The sequence below is a fragment of the Tribolium madens genome, unplaced genomic scaffold (genome assembly GCF_015345945.1).
Source record: "Tribolium madens isolate multiple individuals breed KSU strain unplaced genomic scaffold, Tmad_KSU_1.1 Scaffold_1;HRSCAF=32;Tcas5.2_LG8, whole genome shotgun sequence".
In the NCBI taxonomy this organism is placed as follows: domain Eukaryota; kingdom Metazoa; phylum Arthropoda; class Insecta; order Coleoptera; family Tenebrionidae; genus Tribolium; species Tribolium madens.
The window spans coordinates 3,915,654-3,935,365 of record NW_025400984.1 but is presented as its reverse complement, the minus strand read 5'-3'; the positions used below and the strand labels follow the sequence as shown (position 1 = coordinate 3,935,365).

At 30.7% G+C, this 19,712-nt stretch overlaps 3 protein-coding genes across 3 annotated transcripts; all 3 read left to right on the top strand.

Moving 5' to 3' along the window:
* The first annotated feature begins 13,161 nt into the window (after window positions 1-13,161).
* Window positions 13,162-14,003, top strand: LOC123003827. Its single transcript, XM_044396841.1, has one exon. It carries the CDS (start codon window positions 13,204-13,206, stop codon window positions 13,885-13,887), a length of 684 nt encoding a protein of 227 aa, XP_044252776.1. The 5' UTR covers window positions 13,162-13,203; the 3' UTR covers window positions 13,888-14,003.
* A 1,544-nt stretch (window positions 14,004-15,547) lies between these two features.
* Window positions 15,548-16,508, top strand: LOC123003833. Its single transcript, XM_044396847.1, has 2 exons — window positions 15,548-15,662; window positions 15,714-16,508. The coding sequence occupies exons 1-2, from the start codon at window positions 15,615-15,617 to the stop codon at window positions 16,320-16,322; spliced, it is 657 nt and encodes a 218-aa protein (XP_044252782.1). The 5' UTR covers window positions 15,548-15,614; the 3' UTR covers window positions 16,323-16,508.
* Window positions 16,509-18,475: 1,967 nt separating this feature from the next.
* LOC123003783 lies at window positions 18,476-19,407 on the top strand. Its single transcript, XM_044396774.1, has 2 exons — window positions 18,476-18,616; window positions 18,665-19,407. The coding sequence occupies exons 1-2, from the start codon at window positions 18,587-18,589 to the stop codon at window positions 19,283-19,285; spliced, it is 651 nt and encodes a 216-aa protein (XP_044252709.1). The 5' UTR covers window positions 18,476-18,586; the 3' UTR covers window positions 19,286-19,407.
* The last annotated feature ends 305 nt before the right edge of the window (window positions 19,408-19,712 follow it).

The window sequence follows — 19,712 nt, the reverse complement described above, 5'->3', positions numbered from 1 at the left end:
GTTTTTGTTGAAAATCGTTTCTCGAAAAATCTTTAATAAAATCGTGAATAATAAATAAGTCATTATTCACGGTCGATAATGAAGCGTATTATTTCTCAGTAAATGCAGATTTAATAAAATTCTGCTACGTGATAATTAAAGAAACAATTCTATTTAAAGAATTCGTTATTGCAATTTTTTGAATAAACGATAAGTTAAAAAAATTGTTCAAATTGATTGACCTAGACATCATTAAATTTTTTCCATTCTTTGAATGATAAAAAAAAACTGCGTTTTAATTAATTGTAACAAGGATACGATTCCTCATTAGATTCTTTAAATAAGCAAGAAGAGTTTTTTTTGTGATTCGAGACAGATACATTCATTAAGCAACGCGAAAAAATAATTAAAAATCTAAATAACTAATTTTCTTTATTGCTGCATCGAGCTTGGAGGTTAAAAAATGCATTTATTCATTGTTTTATGCCAACAAATGAGTGGTAATTAAAACTGCCATTGAAATTTGACTTTACGTAAGCTTCGCTCGTGTTAAAACCCAGAAAAGTAATCAACTATTTGTTTTTTTTTTCTGGAAGAATCGTTTAAATGGCCGTAATGAGTGCGCATTCCTCCATATCCGTCGTCTGAAATAAATTATTAAATGCATAATATCGGATATCCTTTCTCAAGTGGATCGAGTACACAATGCTAATTGAATAATACAGCCCCCCTCTAAACGAAATTAGCTCGGAATCGTCTTTGTTGAAGGCATTTTCTTGTAAGTACCGGAAGGAGATGGCGATAGGAGCTGACAGGTCGAGATACGACGAAAATTTTTTTAATTTGAAAGTTGCGTAAAAAGCACGTCATCTCGGAAGGTTTCTTATCAAAATTCGAGACACGAAACGATTGAGTCATACTTTGAAATTGCGTGACATTGTCATTGCCAAGGATCGGTGCAATGTGCGAGGACACACCCTGATTTGTGATGCAAGAAATGGGATTTTTCTGGACCGATTGTGGAACCAAAATTTAATACACAAGCGTTAGATTGCGTTTTACAACTTGATAAATTATTCATATCGTTGTTTATTTCTGTTTATTTTAATTAATAAACTATGCTGGAATGCAAAACAACCTGCAATGTTTTTGTTTGTAGCGTTCTAATTTTTGCAAAAAATTGTGACTCTAGATTTGTAACAATGAAAACGGTGATTAGGAGTTGTAAAAGTAATTAGTGAAAATAACAACGACCATGTATGGTTTGTTCACTTTTCATTCGAGTTTGTTGTCATTTTTTTAATCATTAGTTTCACCGGAAATGCAATTTTATTTATAAATATTTTTATTGGCCTAGTTATGAATGAAGATTAGTGTCATGGTTTGCTTTCGAACTATTTTATTTTATTGGTCATTTTTAGTTACATTCTTAGTTATTTACTAGAATTTTTTTCTTTAAGCTTTTTACAAGTATTTRTGTGTAGGGCAGAGTGGAGAAAATAGATGCAAATGAAACGGTTAGAGTTTTTCTTTCAATTATTTTTGGGACACCTATAACTTATAAAATTTATACAGGCGATGATTTAAAAAAAAACGGCAGGCGCTGTAGAAGTTTTATTTATGGCTCGATTTCAAAAATAAAAAAATTAACTAAATGGCTTCTGAAACAGTATAAACTGACAAATTTAGAATTTTTCTAATGTCACAGTATATTCCCGAATCGAGTTTACAAGAGGAAAAAAAATATCTTTTATTTTACGCCAGAACTTCAAAAGTGAGCAAATCTGTAATACATTATTCTGACTCAGAAGGAAGAAAAGTTAATTTTTCTCTTGATTCTTATTTTATTTTTTGTCGGTTTTATTTTTTTGACAATGATGTCATAATTAAATGAACAACGATTGTTCTTGTTAAAAAATTACTTTGTTTTTTATCTTAAAGCTGTTTCTTTGAGTTGTCATTTACTAAAATTATGTTTTCACAAGCATTTTTGTTATTTAATTTGCGTAAACTTGTTTGTAAAAGTGACATCGTTGTCAAAAAAATAAAATCGCCAATGTGATGGAATTTAAAACGCAGAGAAGAATTATTACAAGTTCAAAATCAAGAGAAAAATGAACTTTTTTTTCCAATGAGTCAGAAAAATTAAGTTTTAATTTCAGATTTGCAAGATACAGGTAAGCAAAAAATGTTTTTCTTTTGCAGTTTTGGCGTAAAATCTTAGATAAGCATTTTTTTCTTGTAAACTCAATCCGGGGACATACTGTATTTTGGGCTATACAGGGTGAGTTAGAAATCGCGCCTCAGAGAAAAATTTCAAATAAGATTAGATACCAGGAACATGGAAAAAATGTTTAAAAGTTCTCTGTCAAAAAATTTTGCCATTTATTTTTTCACATTTGACATTTTTTATGTCTATTTACTGATGATCTTGTATATGTTTTTTTTTGTAATTATGTAGTAAAGATACAAAAATTTTTCCAATAAAATCCACAAATGACATTAAACAGTTACAATTTTGGATACAGCTTCCTTGTTTTCTCTTCTAATGGCCTGTAACAAAAAAAACTTGAAAAATTGTTTTTCCAAGAGAAATGCAAAATTTATACTTTCATAACTTCGAAATTTTTATAGACAGAATTTTTTTAACATTTTTTTCATGTTTTTGGTATCTAACCTGACATGGCATTTTTCGCTGGGGTGCGAGTTCTGCCGCACGCTGTATTCAATTTTCTAATTTTAAATAGGGACCCAATTTTTTTTTTAATTTGAAAGATATTAGTTTTTATGAAGTTAAAAAAAATATAAAAGTTAAAATCTAATGTCAATGGTGTCAATTAAAAATATTGATGTTAACAATAATCTTATTAAAAGTAAACAAAATAAGTATATCTATAAATAACAACAAAACAAATTTATAACACTTATTATTATAACTTATTTGTTATAAATAATAGTTATTATTTCTATTTTTTACTAAAAATTTGAAAAAATATTGGCAATATTTTCTTTTATTTGCTGTTTTTGGCATTAACATTGTCTTATTTGACACCATGTAGCTAGATTTGTTTAATTTATGATTTGTTATAAGTTTGAGTAGTAGTAAATTTCTGAAACAAAAGGAACCAAAACTGAAAAAAAATTATGACTGATCAAAACTTCTGTGATACAATAAGTAATTAAAAAAAGTTTAGAAACTATACTAAATGTTGAAAAATCATCTATGAATTTTTTTACAATTACAGTTTAAGGGGTGCGGATAAAACTTGATACACCTTGTACAATTAACAAAATTTTATTTAGTTAATTTCAGAGAATATAAAACAAAAGAAACCTCTCTAGTGAGTTGATGAGATTTTTAAAGATTTTTTCAATTTTGGTTATTGATGAGGTTTCATTAATTATTTTCCTTACACATTAATATGTCAGAGGTGACAGGGGTTATGAAAAGTTGAAGTTTAATTAATCTTTAGTTGTGAGAAATTTTTCTTAACGTAATTATTTGACATTTTAAAACGTTTGCTCGGCTAGTATTTTTCAAAAAAATAATTTAATGCACGAATTTGACGAAATTCTACTTCGGGTAACCCGAATTGTATACAAAAAAATTTCACTACTTAATTTCAAATTTTTCGTACTTAACTATTTTTGTGGGAAATTTCATTTCTTCTTGTTGTCGATTCAAAATTATCATTCAGCACCGTCCTGCTTATAAATCAAGTCTTAACTATAGCGCAGTCGTAAGAGTGCATTTTTCTCGGATCCCCGGCTAATAACACGTTTAGATGGGAACTCATTTCGATCACAGAAAGAGCTGTGAATGTAATAATTATGGCCTGGAAGGCAACCTGCAACGTTCTATAAATAGAAAAGTCAGTGTCGCATCGCATCGTCGTCGATATTTTTCATCGAAATTTTTCGGTACGCCACTGGACTACTGCAACGTCCAGGAAAGGTGAGGATGGTGAGCGGCCCCTGCAGCGTCTTCACGTTGCTGCAACATCACTAGAAGCATTGACCGTGCAAGGTCATARAGGCACATCCTCATCTACAAGAAAGATGCACCTTAGGCCAAGTGAAATTCGAAAACAGGGACGGACTCGCTAGAATCCCACCAAAAATTGCTCATTTTTTTCATCTCTTCCTCTTGCTTTGGGTCAATCTAGGTGCGGCATTAACAGTTTTCCGATATATCGATATATTAGCCGACTTTATGAGGCAATTTAAACCGTTCTTAACTCAATCAGAGTTTAAGGTGACTAAACTCTCGATAAAAATCTGAACTTGGATCAAGTGACTTGCATTTCTGTTCAATAGGAGTGGTTATTATTTTTTTTTATCTCCCAGTGAGATTAAGTCATTTTAATTTGTTTTTGTGAATTTTTGGTCGTTTTGTGATAACTGTTAAAAATCTCGCTGGACATAACATTCTCCTCCACAAGTTTTGCCGACAGTAATAACTGTTCGTTTTGAAAATTATATTATCTCGAATTAGATGAATGCTTTTGATAAGTSAATAACAAASTTTTAAATACTTAATTGACGTAACGAGTTAGAAGTACAGTTTTATGTTTACGGAAGTGTTACACTATTTGATTATATCGGAGGTGGTTTAATGCGACTACAGATCTACTGTCGTTTGCATATTTAAATTGAGAGTTTGAATTTATTACAAACAAGGTCAGAAGATGGGTTTTCCAAAAAATAAACAATGTTATGGAAATGAGTTTAAATCTCTATTGACGTCAACTTCATCTTGAAGTTTTTCCTTCAAAAATAACAAAATTTGTTTGTATATCTTCAGAATTTTCTTTGCGTGGGGTTGGTAGCGGTGTCAATGACCCAGTAAATGTCAAACATTAAAATTAGTGAATTTTTATATTTGGTGTTATTCTTCTCAATTTTTTCCATCTCGAGTTTTGAAATCAAGCTTCTTTTATTTTTTTTTAGATAAAAAATATCTTAATTTGATGGTAAAGTCTTGTTTCTTTTGTTGTTTTATGTTTAATTTTCTTGATTTTGATCACTTTGTTATGTTTTTTTCAGATTCACTGAAGCTGTGAGCATTGTCGCTTACAAATTTGTCTCGTTTTGAGTCTTTTTTAATGTTTTTTTGTTTATTTGTTTTTTTTTTTCACATTAAAAACACCACAAAGTATTCAGTTCAAATAAAAACAACAATCATTTTTGATTTAATTCTAAAAAGATTTAAAATCCAAGATTTAAGGGATAGGTATTTGTACGTATTACAAGGGAGGAAAGTGTATTTTTTCTAGAAGCTAACCACCCAGGGAGGAAAAAACACTTTATAACTAACAATTTCTCTTGATATCATCTCAGTTTTTCCATAAAATCTATTAGAATATTTTCCGGTTTTTTTGGAGGAGGTAAAATTTCTACTTCCCTGAGAGGTAATTGGCCATATCTCTCTCAAATAAGGGTGAAAAAACTTATTTTTTATTAGAATTGTCGGAAAAGTTTTTTAAACAACTGCGTCAAAGAAATATTTTCTATCCAATTATTTTATAGTTGGTTTTTTGCTATTTTATTACGTTACTTACGTTGTTATTCTTGGTCTGTTGATTTTGTTTTTTTTTTTTTAATTAGAAAGAATGTTAATTTTTTGCTATTGTTTTTGGATTTTAATAATTTTTTTTCAAATTTTTTGAACAATTTATATAAACTTGTTTTTATAATCTTCTTATACATACAGGGTGCGCCAGAACTCGCGCCCTAGAGAAAAATGCCATATAAGGTAAGATATCAGGAACATGGAAAAAAAGTTAAAAAAATTCTATCTATAAAAATTTCGGCAGTTTGACAATTTTGACAGTTTAAATTTTGCACTTTGACTCTATTTATTTCTGTTGGAAAAATAATTTTCCAAGTTTTTTTGCTACAGGCTATTAAAAGAGGAAACAAGGAAGCTGTATCCTAAATCGTAACTTTGTTCAATGTTATTTGTGGCTTTTATGGGCAAAATTTTTGTACCTTTACTAAATAATTATAAAGAAACATATACAAAATCCTCGTTATCATTAAATAGACATAGAAAAATGTCAAATGTCAAAAAATAAATGTAAAATTTTTTTGACAGATAGAATTGTTTAAACATTTTTTCCATGTTTCTGGTATCTTATCTTACTTGAAATTTTTCTCTGGGGCGCGAGTTCTGGCGGACCAGTATTTCTGTTAATTTTTTATGAAATCTTTTTTTTAAATAAACTAAATACCAGTTTACAGAAATATTTTTTATCATTCTATTAGTTATGAATTTCTTTTTCATTTTGTATTTAATAATACAGTTTCGTGTCTTTTATGTTTTAAATTTTAATACTAAAAACAAATCAAGGGACTTGAATTTTATTAATGTATATGTTTTTAAAAAATAACTGTGTTAAAGAAATATAGTTTTTCTGGTTATTTTAATCAGTTTTTAGTGTTTGTACTTTTGTTCAAATTTTTTGTGCATTTTTTACTTTCAAAAACCAAATAAAGAACATTAAACAAACACCACCACAATTTCCAATTTTGGTTATTTAAAATACAAAATATAATTCAGTATTACCAGTCATTTTTGATCACCTATGTTAGTTTTTTTCTTATCTTGGAAATTACACTATTTGATTTTTTTTGTCTTGCATTTGAATTCCAAAAAGAATTAAAAAAATGAATTTTGTAATTTAGCCATTTTAATTTTATTTTTGCTGATAGAAATAGAAGATATTTCTAGATTTTTTGGACAACATTTTAGTCCAAGAACGATGTGTTATATTTCTGTTTTTTTAATTTTTTTCTGTCAAGAACAGAACAAAATTTCCAGTTTGTTATTAGATCTATTTTGTCAAAATTTTTTGCTTGTCWATTTCTTTTCTTTTTTCTAAGACTTGTTTGTGTTTTATTTTTCCTCGAATCCTCTTTTCTGGAAGCAGTTGTCTCMTCCATAAAAGCATTTCTCCCTATCTGGCGTTGACTTAACGGCTCAAGTCGTCCATATCTGGCACACGATAAATGTTTTTCCCCCGATGACATCTCAAAGCCAACTAATTAATAATATGCAATCCGCATATATCCACTAACAGTATGTCAGTTATTGGCGCAGAACGGTCAATAATCAAAGCGGAAGGCAATCACCGGTGGGCGCCTCAGGGAGCAACCGCGAGACCTCTCCTATTTCGCTTCGTTTTTGCAAAAAGCGTAATTACCGCCAAGTCTGGTGTATATTTAGTCGGATCGGTTTGAGGCCATCAAAGGTCGACCAACCAATGCCTAACACTATAAATAGAAACGAGTCTTGTGTGAGAGACTCTCCGGGGATGAGTTTTGGCGTCGCTGGACGTCTTCGACGGAGGTTCAAAGACCTGGAGGAGCACTTTTTGACCACTTCCTCGCGGAGTGTTGGCGAGACTGTCTCTCATTATCATAACACGACCAGTTTCGTCGCTCGCGACCTATTGACCTTCGAAAAGGGCAATTTGCAGAGCTAGACGATCGAATCGAGAAAATAACCTCTCATTAAATCAAATTTTCTAAAAAGAAAAGTTTCAAAATTGGACCAAAGATTGAATTTGCTTTRAATGTAAGTGTATATTCGAGCCCGCATCCGGCCCGTTTGTTCATTTCTTTCGTTTTTTCTGTAATAATAACGGCCGTGCGAACTCTTGCTTGTGCAGAGAGAAAGAAGTTGGTCGTTGTCTTCTTGTTTATCGTTTTCGAATGCCTGGTGGCGCCTAACTACCTGCCTGGCGCCGCTGCTCGTTATCGCCGGCAATATCWTCCAACGTGTATATGCCACTAGTTGCATGAAGAAGAAGAAGAACAAGAAGAAGAACTCGCCAAACAAAACTAAAAACCAACAACAAGCTAACAACCACCAATTCCAATCCGACAGAGACGAAAATTCATTATTATTGCATCGAGAGCAATTTTCATCGTCGTGAAGCTTCAATTGGCACAATACAAGGTCGTTCTCCACGATATAATCAACGAGGATGCAGCACTTGAACCAATTTTAACTACAATTTGCAATTTTTTTGCGAAAAAATTTGAAATTGCTCGCTTTAGAGCAGCCAAATGAGGGCTTTAAAGCACTAATGGAATTTATCTTTTCAAGATTGGTGACGCAATTTCCTCACTTTGAAAAATGCAACAAATAGAATGAAGAATTTAATTTGAATTCTCCTCTAATTTTTTTTTATTATAGCAAAAATTATAATTTTTGTGTTTTTCTTCCACAATTTGCAATTTTTTTGCGAAAAAATTTGAAATTGCTCGCTTTAGAGCAGCCAAATGAGGGCTTTAAAGCACTGATGGAATTTATCTTTTCAAGATTGGTGACGCAATTTCCTCACTTTGAAAAATGCAACAAATAGAATGAAGAATTTAATTTGAATTCTCCTCTTATTTTTTTTATTATAGCAAAAATTATAATTTTTGTGTTTTTCTTCCACAATTTACAATTTTTTGAGAAAATTCGAAATTGCTTCCAAATGAGTGCTTTAAAATACTAGTGGAATTTATCTTTTCAAGATTGGTCACGCAGTTTTTTTCCATTTTGAAAATGCAACAAATAGAGTTATTTTGAATTCTCTTATTTTGGTTTTTGTTTTATGGAAATTATAATTTTTGTGTTTTTCTTCTAAAGCTATTTTTTGCGAAAAAATTTGAGACTGCATGACTTATTAGACTCCTTAGAGCATCCAAATGAGTGCTTTAAAATAACTAGCGAAATTTACCTTTTTAAGATTGGTAACGCAATTTCCTCACTTTGAAAAATGCAACAAATAGAATGAGGAATTTAATTTGAATTCTCCTCTAATTTTTGTTTTATTATATCAAAAATTATAATTTTTGTGTTTTGCTCGAAAATTCGAAATTGCTTGTCTTAAAGTATCCAAATGAGTACTTTAAAATACTAGTGGAATTTATCTTTTCAAGATTGGTAACGCAGTTTTTTCCATTTTGAAAAAATGCAACAAATAGAGTTATTTTGAATTTTCTTATTTTGGTTTTTGTTTTATGGAAACTATAAAATTTATGCATTTCTTCTAAAGCAATTTTTTGCAAAAAAATTTGAAACTACAAGGCTTATTAGACTCCTTAAAGCATCCAAATGAGTACTTTAAAACACTAGTGAAATTTATCTTTTTAAGGTTGGTAACGCAATTTTTTATCACTTTGAAAAAATTTAATAAATTGGGTGAGAAATTTATTTTGAATTCTTCTCTTAGTTTTGTTTTTTTTTTTATTTTGTCAATTATAATTATGGTGTTTTTCTTTTTTACTTCCAGATCAGGGAACTTGATTTGGTTTTCGTAAAGTTTTTATAAAAACAATGTTGTGTTAAAAGAATAAATATTTAATTTTATACCACGTGAATTAAATTTTCTTAGCACCCTCCTAAAATATTTTTTTTAAAATTGCTATCTAAAAAAGTTTTACTTAAAAAGACGTCTTAATTTAATTTTTTTGTGAAATTTTGATTCTCTTCGCCTCTCTCAAAAGCAAAATAACATTAAACCACGACAAAATTCCCAATTTTCGGTTATTTAAATTACAAAAACTAGAAAATAATATTGCCATTTTCAGACAAGGTTTATATTTTTTTTAGTAGTATTTTTTTGGATTTTAAGTTTTTGTTAATATGTATACATATTTATCTCTAGAAAGATACATTTTTGCAAATTTTATTTATTATTATTTATTATTTGCAATTTATTCTATACATAATTTTGATTTTATTTATTTTTTTTTATAAAAAATAAAAAATGATTAGAAATAGTGTAAACGATTTTCAAATGTTGTAGCTTTTTTTGTGTTTTGTTGATTTAATTTGCTTTTTAAGTAATATGCTACGCTTTTAGTTAATTTTTAATTCTCTTCATTCATGCCAACTTAATTTCAAGATCAAAAATGAAGATTTTTCATTTCTACTCTTTTTCTCGCACATTTTCTTTGTGTGTTGGAGGAATGTTTTATGTTAATGTTTTGTTCGGAATTCTGCACATTTTGTGTCCGGAAATTTCAGTTTCCGGTTATTTTAATCCGTTTTGGGTGCGATATTTGACCCTCGCAATTTCCGCTTCTAATATTTCATTTTTAGAGAAATTTTATTTTCATGAGGGCTAGTTTTTTCAGCCCGGATTACGGGAAAGCAAATAAAATGCGGGTCGAAGTGTCGTAAGTTGTTTTTTTGCACTGAATTTCCTTTTTAGAAAAATGAACAAACTAATAATTCTTGTAAACAAATTGTTTGTTTAAAAACTTTGCAAACTGGGTAAAAGTCAAACTAGTTCAGCACTACAGTTACTCCAGATCCTTATTCGAGATTAAAACATTAAAAATTCTGTCAATCAAATCCTTGAAGTGTAATTAAAATGTTCGATTCAACGTCCTTTCCTCAACCAATGACCTATCTCATCGGATTCCGTCTCAGGAATGCAAGGATTTAAATAAATAATCGCTAAAACTTGATTTATGCGAACGAAATGGTATGGAATGTGGGCCAGAAACAGACTAATCTTGACAGGTGCCAAAAATCCAGAAAATCCCGATCGACGACCTCCTTTTTCAACAATCGGTGATTTTACGAGACAAAACACTCAAAAATGTTAGCGTACCGTTAGGTACTAACGAGTTTCTAAAATAAACTCTCCGAGGATTTTTATCTAGAATATCGCATAATTATGATAATTAAGCACTTGAATGGCGCGGCAGTAGCGGAAACACGTTCGTGTAATTTATAACTAATCATAATCGTCGATGAACAAGCTGGGATTTTTTTTCAGTATCCCACGACAGAGCCGGACTTAGGACAAACGGATTTCACCACGAAATTACCACAAGTTGGGCTCGATGGCCCGTCATGTGACCTGCTACAAAGGTTATTGCAAGTCAAGCCGGCGCAAAGATTGAGGACGTTAAGGGCACTACGAAATATAGCATTCTATAAAGGCTACAATTTCGAAGATGTCAAGGAGAAAAAGGTCAGTCCGAAAGATCTGCTCCCCGAAATCCCCGAAAAAGGGGATGAGTTTGAGGGGTTTGATGAGAGTTTTGTGACGCAATTGTAGAATCCCTTTTTCCACATTCCGGTTTACTCGAATCCTAGTGAGTGTAGTGACAATAAAATCCCGAATTCATTCCCAAGGTAAGTCCTATTRCCTGGATCCAGGAAAGTATTTATCAATTTTTGTGAATTATATGACGAAAAATTACAATTAAACAATAAATAACTATAAAATTGTTAGAATGTTTTAATTATATCCCAGTTTTTTATTTTTGCGTTAAAATATACAGAACGTTTATTGAAACGTAACAATGTATAACCCCGTATCCGATTTTAACAAATTGATTTTAAATTTAATAAAATAATTTTTTTGTATACCAGGTGAATCAAAATTTATGCATACCCCCAAAACTCTCCTTTTTAATTGCGCGAGTTCTGGCGCACTCTGTATAGTGTGTCAGCCCTGTTAGGGGCTAATTTCTAACATAATTTTAGTTTAGAAAAATCAAGTATGTTTTGGAAATTTTTCAAAAAACTTATTTTGCTGTAGAGTGCCTTTTATTAAAACGACAAAAAGTTGTTAAGAATTCACATCTAAGCCCCTATAATTTTAAAACTATGGTTTTTTATTTATTTTTATGTTTGTTACAAATCAAATTTTATTTTTAACAGTTTTTTTTATTATGAGTAAAACATGATTACTACTTAATAACTTTTGTTACTAAAAAGCAACTATATTGGAAAAAATATGAAAAATATAGTAGTCTGATGGTTTTAAAATTTTTAGGCCCCTAAATGTTTATTCTAAACAACTTTTCTTAATAACTTTTTGTGGTATTTGCAATATAAATAGCATATCTATTACCCTAAAAAAATAGATCTTTTGAAACTTTCCAAGACATACTTGATTTTTTAAAACTAAAATTATTTTACAAATTAGTCTTTAACCAAGCAAGGCTGAACTCTAAAAAATAAAAATTTAAATCAGGAATTTTTTATCTTTTACAGAAGTTGTTGAAATTAATATTTAACTTAACAAGGAACATAGTTTTGTATTCTAAAAAAAATGTTGTATGTATTATTTTTTCCTAGAAAATTTCATTATTCATTTTGATACATTGTAGGCATAAATTAATTAAACAAAAGTCCAAGTGAAAATTGAGCAGAACGTTGCTATTTGTTTTCTTTAATTTTAGTTTAATTAAAAGAAGTGCTTTGGTGGGTACGAACAAAAATTGAGTTATCTCACAAAAACAATACATTTTTAGAAAAAAATGCGTGTTTCGTGAAAGCATAAGTCAAGCTAATCAACTTTTTTTTATTTTTAATTGTACACGTCGTTGCAAAATACTGATAAATTTCCCACATTATTAACATTAGTTTTGAAGTGCATTGTACGCAATTTATATTATTTGGTAATTTTATATTTTACAAAGGAATTTTCGACACTACGAGTATTTTATGATAATTTAACTGAATCGGGAATGAAAAATTGTGCGAAAAAAGTTAATTGGGATTCGGATTTCGGTCAAGTTGAAAAATAAATAAACATCTCAATGAAATAATGAAAAATATGACTAACAAATCATTCATGGTTTAATTTAAAATATACAAAAGAGTCAGTGAAGGAGAAAAATATAGCTAAAAAAGCAAGGACGTAAAAGGACAAAGGATATACCCATCGAGCCAATTTTTATAATTTATTGTAAAAATTCCGCTAGAATTAAATGAGTCAAAATGGTTGTTTTTACTTAATTGAAAAATACTTGTAAAAAGATAATAAGATAACAATAACACAATATTATTTGTTTCGCAACTTTCCTTCCAGCTAATTCTAGAATTAACAATAGTTGAAAATAAATAAAATTATTTAATTATGATTTTTCTTATTTTTATTGTAATTTTTGCCTCGTGTTCTTAATTACTATTTACATTGTTCTTACATCACAATAATTTTCAAGAATGCAGTCGATCACTAATTAAAAAAAATCTCATCACAGTTATTATTCTAAACAATTTTTTGCCATATAAAAAATGACAGGTGATTTTAATAACAAAAGACAGTCAATTAACTGTAGTTCACAAAAAATGTAATTACGGTTCTTTGAACCAATCACTTCTCTAATCAGATTGTACATGTTTTTGTCGTTATTTCAAAATTGATAACGCCGATAAGGGGTATAAAACCGGCTCCTCTATAGAAAAATGTTGAAAAAATGGCTCTAATCCAAGTTTTTTTGGTAATTTTTGCCATTACTGTGGTCCATTGTGCCAACCTCCCTGATTACCGTTCTGCGATCGAACCGGTGAAAAACTGCACCAAACCGGGCCCCCTTTGCGAAACCTGCTCCAGTCTAGTCGGCTGTGTCCAAAACGCTGACGGTACTTGGAGGAAAAATCCCCTCGCCAAATGCGACCTCCCCTCCCGATGTGTCAATGGTGTGTGTACAACCGCTGAAGAGCCCTTTTGTTGGGGTACTGCCGATTTGGACTTCCCCTGTCAGACTGTGGGGATTTTCCCCGATCCGTTTTACTGCAACAAATTCGTTCTTTGTGTGAAGGAAGGAGCAAGGTTAAGGCCTTTTCTCAACGAGTGTCCTCAAGGCTTCGGATTCAATGTCGAAACGGATCTGTGTGATGATGAATTGACTGATGGACAATGCCCAGATGGGGCACTTCCGGTGCCCATTTGCAAGCAAGCGGGGCAAAGTGGGGCCATAGAGGGGAAACCAGCGATGTTCTATATCTGTGAGCAGTACAGTCAGGTGAAGAAAGTTTTGTATCCGGTGATGGATGTCTGTCCGGGGGCGCAGGTCTATGACCAGTATCAGTGTGCCGACAAGGGGGGTACTACTCCGACTAGTACTAGTACTGATAGTGAAACCACTACTACTTGGTAGTAGTACTGGTACCACCAAAACCATCGACACCAAGCACTACTATAATTTCTTGCCTACTTTATAAGTAATTTTTTTGTAATTAAGTACWTATATTAAATATAAAGATATTACGTAGAGTTGACTGTTTTTCCTATTCCCTTTATAGCATTCAAATGGGTGTTTTAATAGATAAAAGTACTATAATTACATTTTTCTATTTTGCCGCTTTATATCATTTTATAAGTTAAAAGACGAAATATTTTTTTAGAGAATTTTGCGACGGTTGACGACATTTATGTGGAATAATTTTAGGCGGCTGTGAAAAATAAAAATAATTCTTATTTTGACATTTGAAAATGAATTGTGAAGAAAGTCCAAAATTAAATTAAATTAAATTAACGCCAACAACTTATTAAAGCACTCAATTTGGGTGCTGTAATAGACTTATTTTAAACGCAAAATAGAAAAAGCTTGTTTCGATACCAAAACCGATGCTTTAATGAGCCATTTCAACACCAATTCGGGTGCTGAAATAGACTAGTAAAATGTACTTTTTAGAAAGTTTTTAGAGTTTCAACGGTGTGTTGAGCAATTTCTCTTATTTCAGGTGGTGTGCATGAAATATTTGACGTATTCAATAAAATATTCGAGATTGACTTCAAAAATCAAATTTTTTAAACTTTGTGACATTAATTACCAACCACCACCTTATTAGGGCAAAAGTGCCTAAATTTTTGACTTTAATGTTAAAAAGGTACGTAAAACGCACAAAATAGAAAAAATAGCATAAAAAACATTTGTGGGGACTCGTTCCACAAAACTTGCCTTACAAAACGCATTCTTTAATATACAGTGCGATCAAAAAGTCTTTCTATCAAGTAGGCGTCCTAGTTGAGGACGTATGTTGCATGGCAGTTCGTATGTTATCTAGATGTCAAAAAATTATTTTATAAAAATTAAAACATTGAGCTAATTAAATTGCATTATTTTATGAAACGTCTCAAAACAAACTAAAATAAGATTTTGTTGTTTATTCATAAAAATCGTTCACCACGGTTTTCTGTCATAATTTACGTAAAAATTATTTTGACATTTCTCATTGTGACATTTTATCTTCCACAGACATATGTTTTAAATTTCTACGCTTGCTTGATAGACAGACTTTTTGATCGCACTGTACTATTTTGGTCAAAGTGGTCTTTATAGCATTCAAATGTGTGTTTTAGGGTGGGTTTTTGAAACGATTTATCGTTAGATAAATTTTATCGGTTCTATAATTGCTATAGAATCACCAATCAAATCAATTCTACTTTAGTAACTACCGAACCGATAAAATTTATCTTTATCTAATGCTAAATCGTTCTAGAAACCGGGCATTAATGGACTTAAAAGTACTATAATTAAATTTTTGGTCAAAGTGGGCTATAAGTTTGATATTAAGTTGGCAAGATTGATTGTAAAGATAAAAGATATGAAAATTGATAATTTTATATCTTCTGTTTCACAATTCAACGTTGCCGATGTAATTTAAAYTCATGAAAAATTTGGATTAAATCAGAAGTCTTTTTTTCGTTGTTTGAACATTTCTGAAATTTTTTTAATTATGTGTTTGGGCTCCCCGGATATGTRAAAATTCCAAAGCCAACTGTCTTTGTCTCGTTCTGGGAGATAGAGAAAGAAAAGTAAACAAATCAGGGTTATCAGCTGAAACTAAAACCTTCGATAAACTTCTATTTTGTGCGTTAGTAATGAAAAATTCTCACAAGATGAAATTATATGTGCATTTTCTCCTTATGGTGAGTTTATTTCAATTTTGATACAGTTTATTAATTGTAAATTTGGTACAGTTTGTTTTATTTTGTATGGCCGAACGGCCAAAAAATTGTACAAAACCTGGCTTGTTTTGCGAAACCTGTTCCATCCTAACCGCCTGTGTTCAAAACGATGACGAAACCTGGACCAAAGACACTGTTGCGACTTGTACATCACCTAAAAGATGCGTCCGGGGAGAATGTACGACTGATTTTGATGTTTTTTGTTCCGGRCTTGCTGATTTGAATTTTCCGTGTCGAAAAGTGGGGATTTTTCCTCATCCTTTCTATTGCAATAAATTCGTTTTGTGTGTGAAAGGCAGCTATAATAATATGCAAGCTTATCTCAACGAATGTGAACAAGGATTCGGTTTTAACAGCAGGACGGATATTTGCGATGTTCCACTTGAAGATGGGTTGTGTCCAGAAGGGGTGTTTCCGGTACCGGTTTGTAACACTTGGGGCCAAAGTGAGGCTTTACCGGAAAATCCGGCAAAATACTATGTGTGTGAGGAGTACAGCAGTTCGAATAAAAAGCTTTATCCTGTCATTAATGTGTGTCCTCCGGGGGAAATTTACGATGATTTTCAATGTAGTAAGGGATTTTCAACTTCAACTTCAACTACAACTACAACTCTAACTTGAACTTCTCCTTCGAGAAGTTTTGAGGCTTACACCCTTCAGGAGTTAAATTACAGTTTATTGTAAGTAAGCTTTGGGTGTGTTTGAATTGGGTTTTAGGATTACAACTAATAAAAATATAAAAATAAACTGTAATTAGATAGACTCACTTTTTTAAGTAAATGAAATTAAATTTGAATAATTTCTTTATCTGTTTTGTGTTTTAACAACAAAATTAATATTCACCTAATATTTTTTTTTGTATACGCTCCTGAACATGGCTGTCCTAAAATGAGTCTTTTCCGGACTCAATAAAATAGTACGTAAAATGGTTATTTTAGGTACTCAGTCCCCAAAAACAGTTTTTCCAGACGATAAAGTCAATTTGCCTAATTCTTTTAATTAATAAGAGGTGTGAATTCATTTTTTGTGAGTTTTAGCAAAAAATGTTGTTGGTAACTCATCTGCTATTTCAGACTCGGCTTTGCCTCGTCCGGAAACAGCAACGAGTAGTCCGCAAAAACTGTGTTTTAGGTACTTGTAACAAATATAATTAAAGAAATATTAATTATAAAAAAAAATTAAGATCAAAATGCATCTAAAAAAGAAGAGTATTAAATTATTGACAACGTATATCTTGTGACCTTGCCCGACTGTTACATTGTTACTTACTTTACGTAGGTAAGTATTAAGCTGCAATTTTTTGCATCTTGTTTTTTTTTTTTTTTTCATTGTATTAACCTTAAAAACTAAAAGAGCATTTTTTACTGTTTTAACTCTTTCTGGATTTTTACTTGAAAAAAATATTTGAAATCGTAAGGTTTTGAAGGTCGGTACAATTCAAATTTTCAGAGAGAATTATTCCAAGATAATCGTTTTCATGAACCCTTTTTTAATTTTGATTTTAAGGTGATTCTAAAAAACCTGAAATTTCTATACTTTCCATTTGTTTACTTTTAAAAAATGTAACAATTTTCAGACTGTTCCAGAATAATTGTTTTATTTTTAACAAAACCTGGAGAGATTTTTTTATCTAGTTATACAACCATTTTTTATTCCTTTCACTAATTAATTTCAGATTCACATTTTTTTAATTTTTGGTTTGAATGATTTTGGCCTTAATAAAAGAGTGTTTCCTTTGTTCCTGTTTATTATAACACCAATGTAGTTATATTTACAATAAATATCTCTAGGCTTTGATTTTCAATGTGTCCAACAGAATAACCAGCGAAAACAAAATTTCGTCGATATGCCAGTTATTATTAAAGCAAAAAAATTCCCTGACTATTCTATCCCTAATTTCCTACATATTACATTAATTTATTACATTAATAAGAATTTGTTTTTTGTCAATTTCATCTTATTAATGCATAATATTTCTTTAAGATGCTTATTTAAAAAACTAAACATTTTTATTTAATTTAAAAGTATTACAATTATCAAAAAATAATTTTTGTACATGAAATATTTGRCGTATTCATTGTTAATTAAATAGTATATTCGAGACTTGACACTTCGAAAATCGAATTTTTTAAACTTTGTGACATTTATTACCAACCACCACCTTATTAGGGCATAAGTTCCAAAATTTTGAAAATCTGACTTTTATGTTAAAAAAGTACGTAAAACGCTAAAATAGAAAAATAGCATACAAAACATTTGTGGGGACTCGTTCCACAAAACTTGCCTTACAAAATGTATTTTTTAATATACTATTTTGGTCAAAGTGGTCTTTATAGCATTCAAATGTGTGTTTTAGGGTCGGTTTCTGAAACGATTTATCGTTAGATAAATTTTATCGGTTCCATAATTGCTATAGAGACACCAATCAAATCAATGCTACTTTAGTAACTACCGAACCGATAAAATTTATCTAATGCTAAATCGTTGTAGAAACCGAGCATTAATGGACTTAAAAGTACTATAATTAAATTTTTGGTCAAAGTGGGCTATAATTATTATATTACGTTGCCAAGATTGATTGTAAAGACAAAAGATATGAAAATTGATAATTTTATATCTTCTGTTTCACAATTCAACGTTGCCAATGCAATTTAAAGTCATCGAAAATTTGGATAAAATCAGTCTTTTTTTCGTTGTTTGAACATTTCTGAAATTTTTTAATTATGTGTGTGGGCTCCCCGGATATGTCAAAATTCCAAAGCCGACTGTCTTTGTCTCGGTTTGGGAGATAGTGGGAGAAAAGTACACAAAACAAGCTTATCAGCCGATACAAAAACCTTCGATAAAGTATTTTATGTGTCTCAGTAGTGAAAAATTGCCACAAGATGAAATTATTTGTGTATTTTCTCCTCATGGTGAGTTTATTTTAACTTTGAGTCAGTTAATTTAACGATTTCGTCCAGTTTGTTTCATTTTGTGTGTCTGAACGGCCGAAAAATTGTACAAAACCTGGCTTGTTTTGCGAAACCTGTTCCAACCTAGTTGCCTGTGTTCAAAACGACGACGAAACCTGGACCAAAGACACTGTTGCGACTTGTACATCACCTAAAAGATGCGTCCGGGGAAAATGTACGACTGATTTCGATGTTTTTTGTTCCGGTCTTGCTGATTTGGATTTTCCCTGTCGAAAAGTGGGGATTTTTCCTCATCCCTTCTATTGCAATAAATTCGTTTTGTGTGTGAAAGACTACAATTTCCGAGCTTATCTTAACGAATGTGAACAAGGATTTGGTTTTAATGGCAGGACGGATATTTGCGATGTTCCACTAGAAGATGGGTTGTGTCCAGAAGGGGTGTTTCCGGTACCGGTTTGTAACACTTGGGGCCAAAGTGAGGCTTTACCGGAAAATCCGGCAAAATACTATGTGTGTGAAGAGTACAGTAGCTCAACTAAAATGCTTTATCCTGTCATTAATGTGTGTCCTCCGGGGGAAATTTATGATGATTTTCAATGTAGTAAGCGATTTTCAACTTCAACATTTACAACTCCAAGTACAACTTTAAGCTCCAAAAGCTCACTTTGAGTCTGTTTTAATTGGGTTTTAGGATTACAACTAATAAGTTTAAAATAAAATTATAAAAATAAACTGTAATTAGACTCACTTTTTTAAGTAAATGAAATTGAATGTGAATATTTTTTTTATTTGATTTGTGTTTTAATGTTTTACTTAATATTTTAAGAAATATTAATTATAAAGAAATAAAACTAAAATCAAAGCGTATCTAAAAACTAACAAGAGTAACAGTACCTAACACTGTCATTAGCTTTACGTAAGTATCAAGTTGCAATTTTTTTCATCTTGATTTTGATTGTGTTAACGTAAAAAACACTTTTTTCACTATTTTAACTCRTTCTGGATTTTCATATGAGCAAAATATTTGAAATCGTAAGGTTTTGAAAGTCGGTACAATTCAAATTTTCAGAAAGTCAAATTTTGTTTGTACTATTTT

Coding starts and splice junctions, on each gene's coding strand:
- LOC123003827 (XM_044396841.1), top strand. CDS start 13,204: ATGGCTCTAATCCAAGTTTTTTTGGTAATTTTTGCCATTACTGTGGTC.
- LOC123003783 (XM_044396774.1), top strand. CDS start 18,587: ATGAAATTATTTGTGTATTTTCTCCTCATG. Junction 18,617..18,664: donor TTGTGTATTTTCTCCTCATG/GTGAGTTTATTT, acceptor GATTTCGTCCAG/TTTGTTTCATTTTGTGTGTC.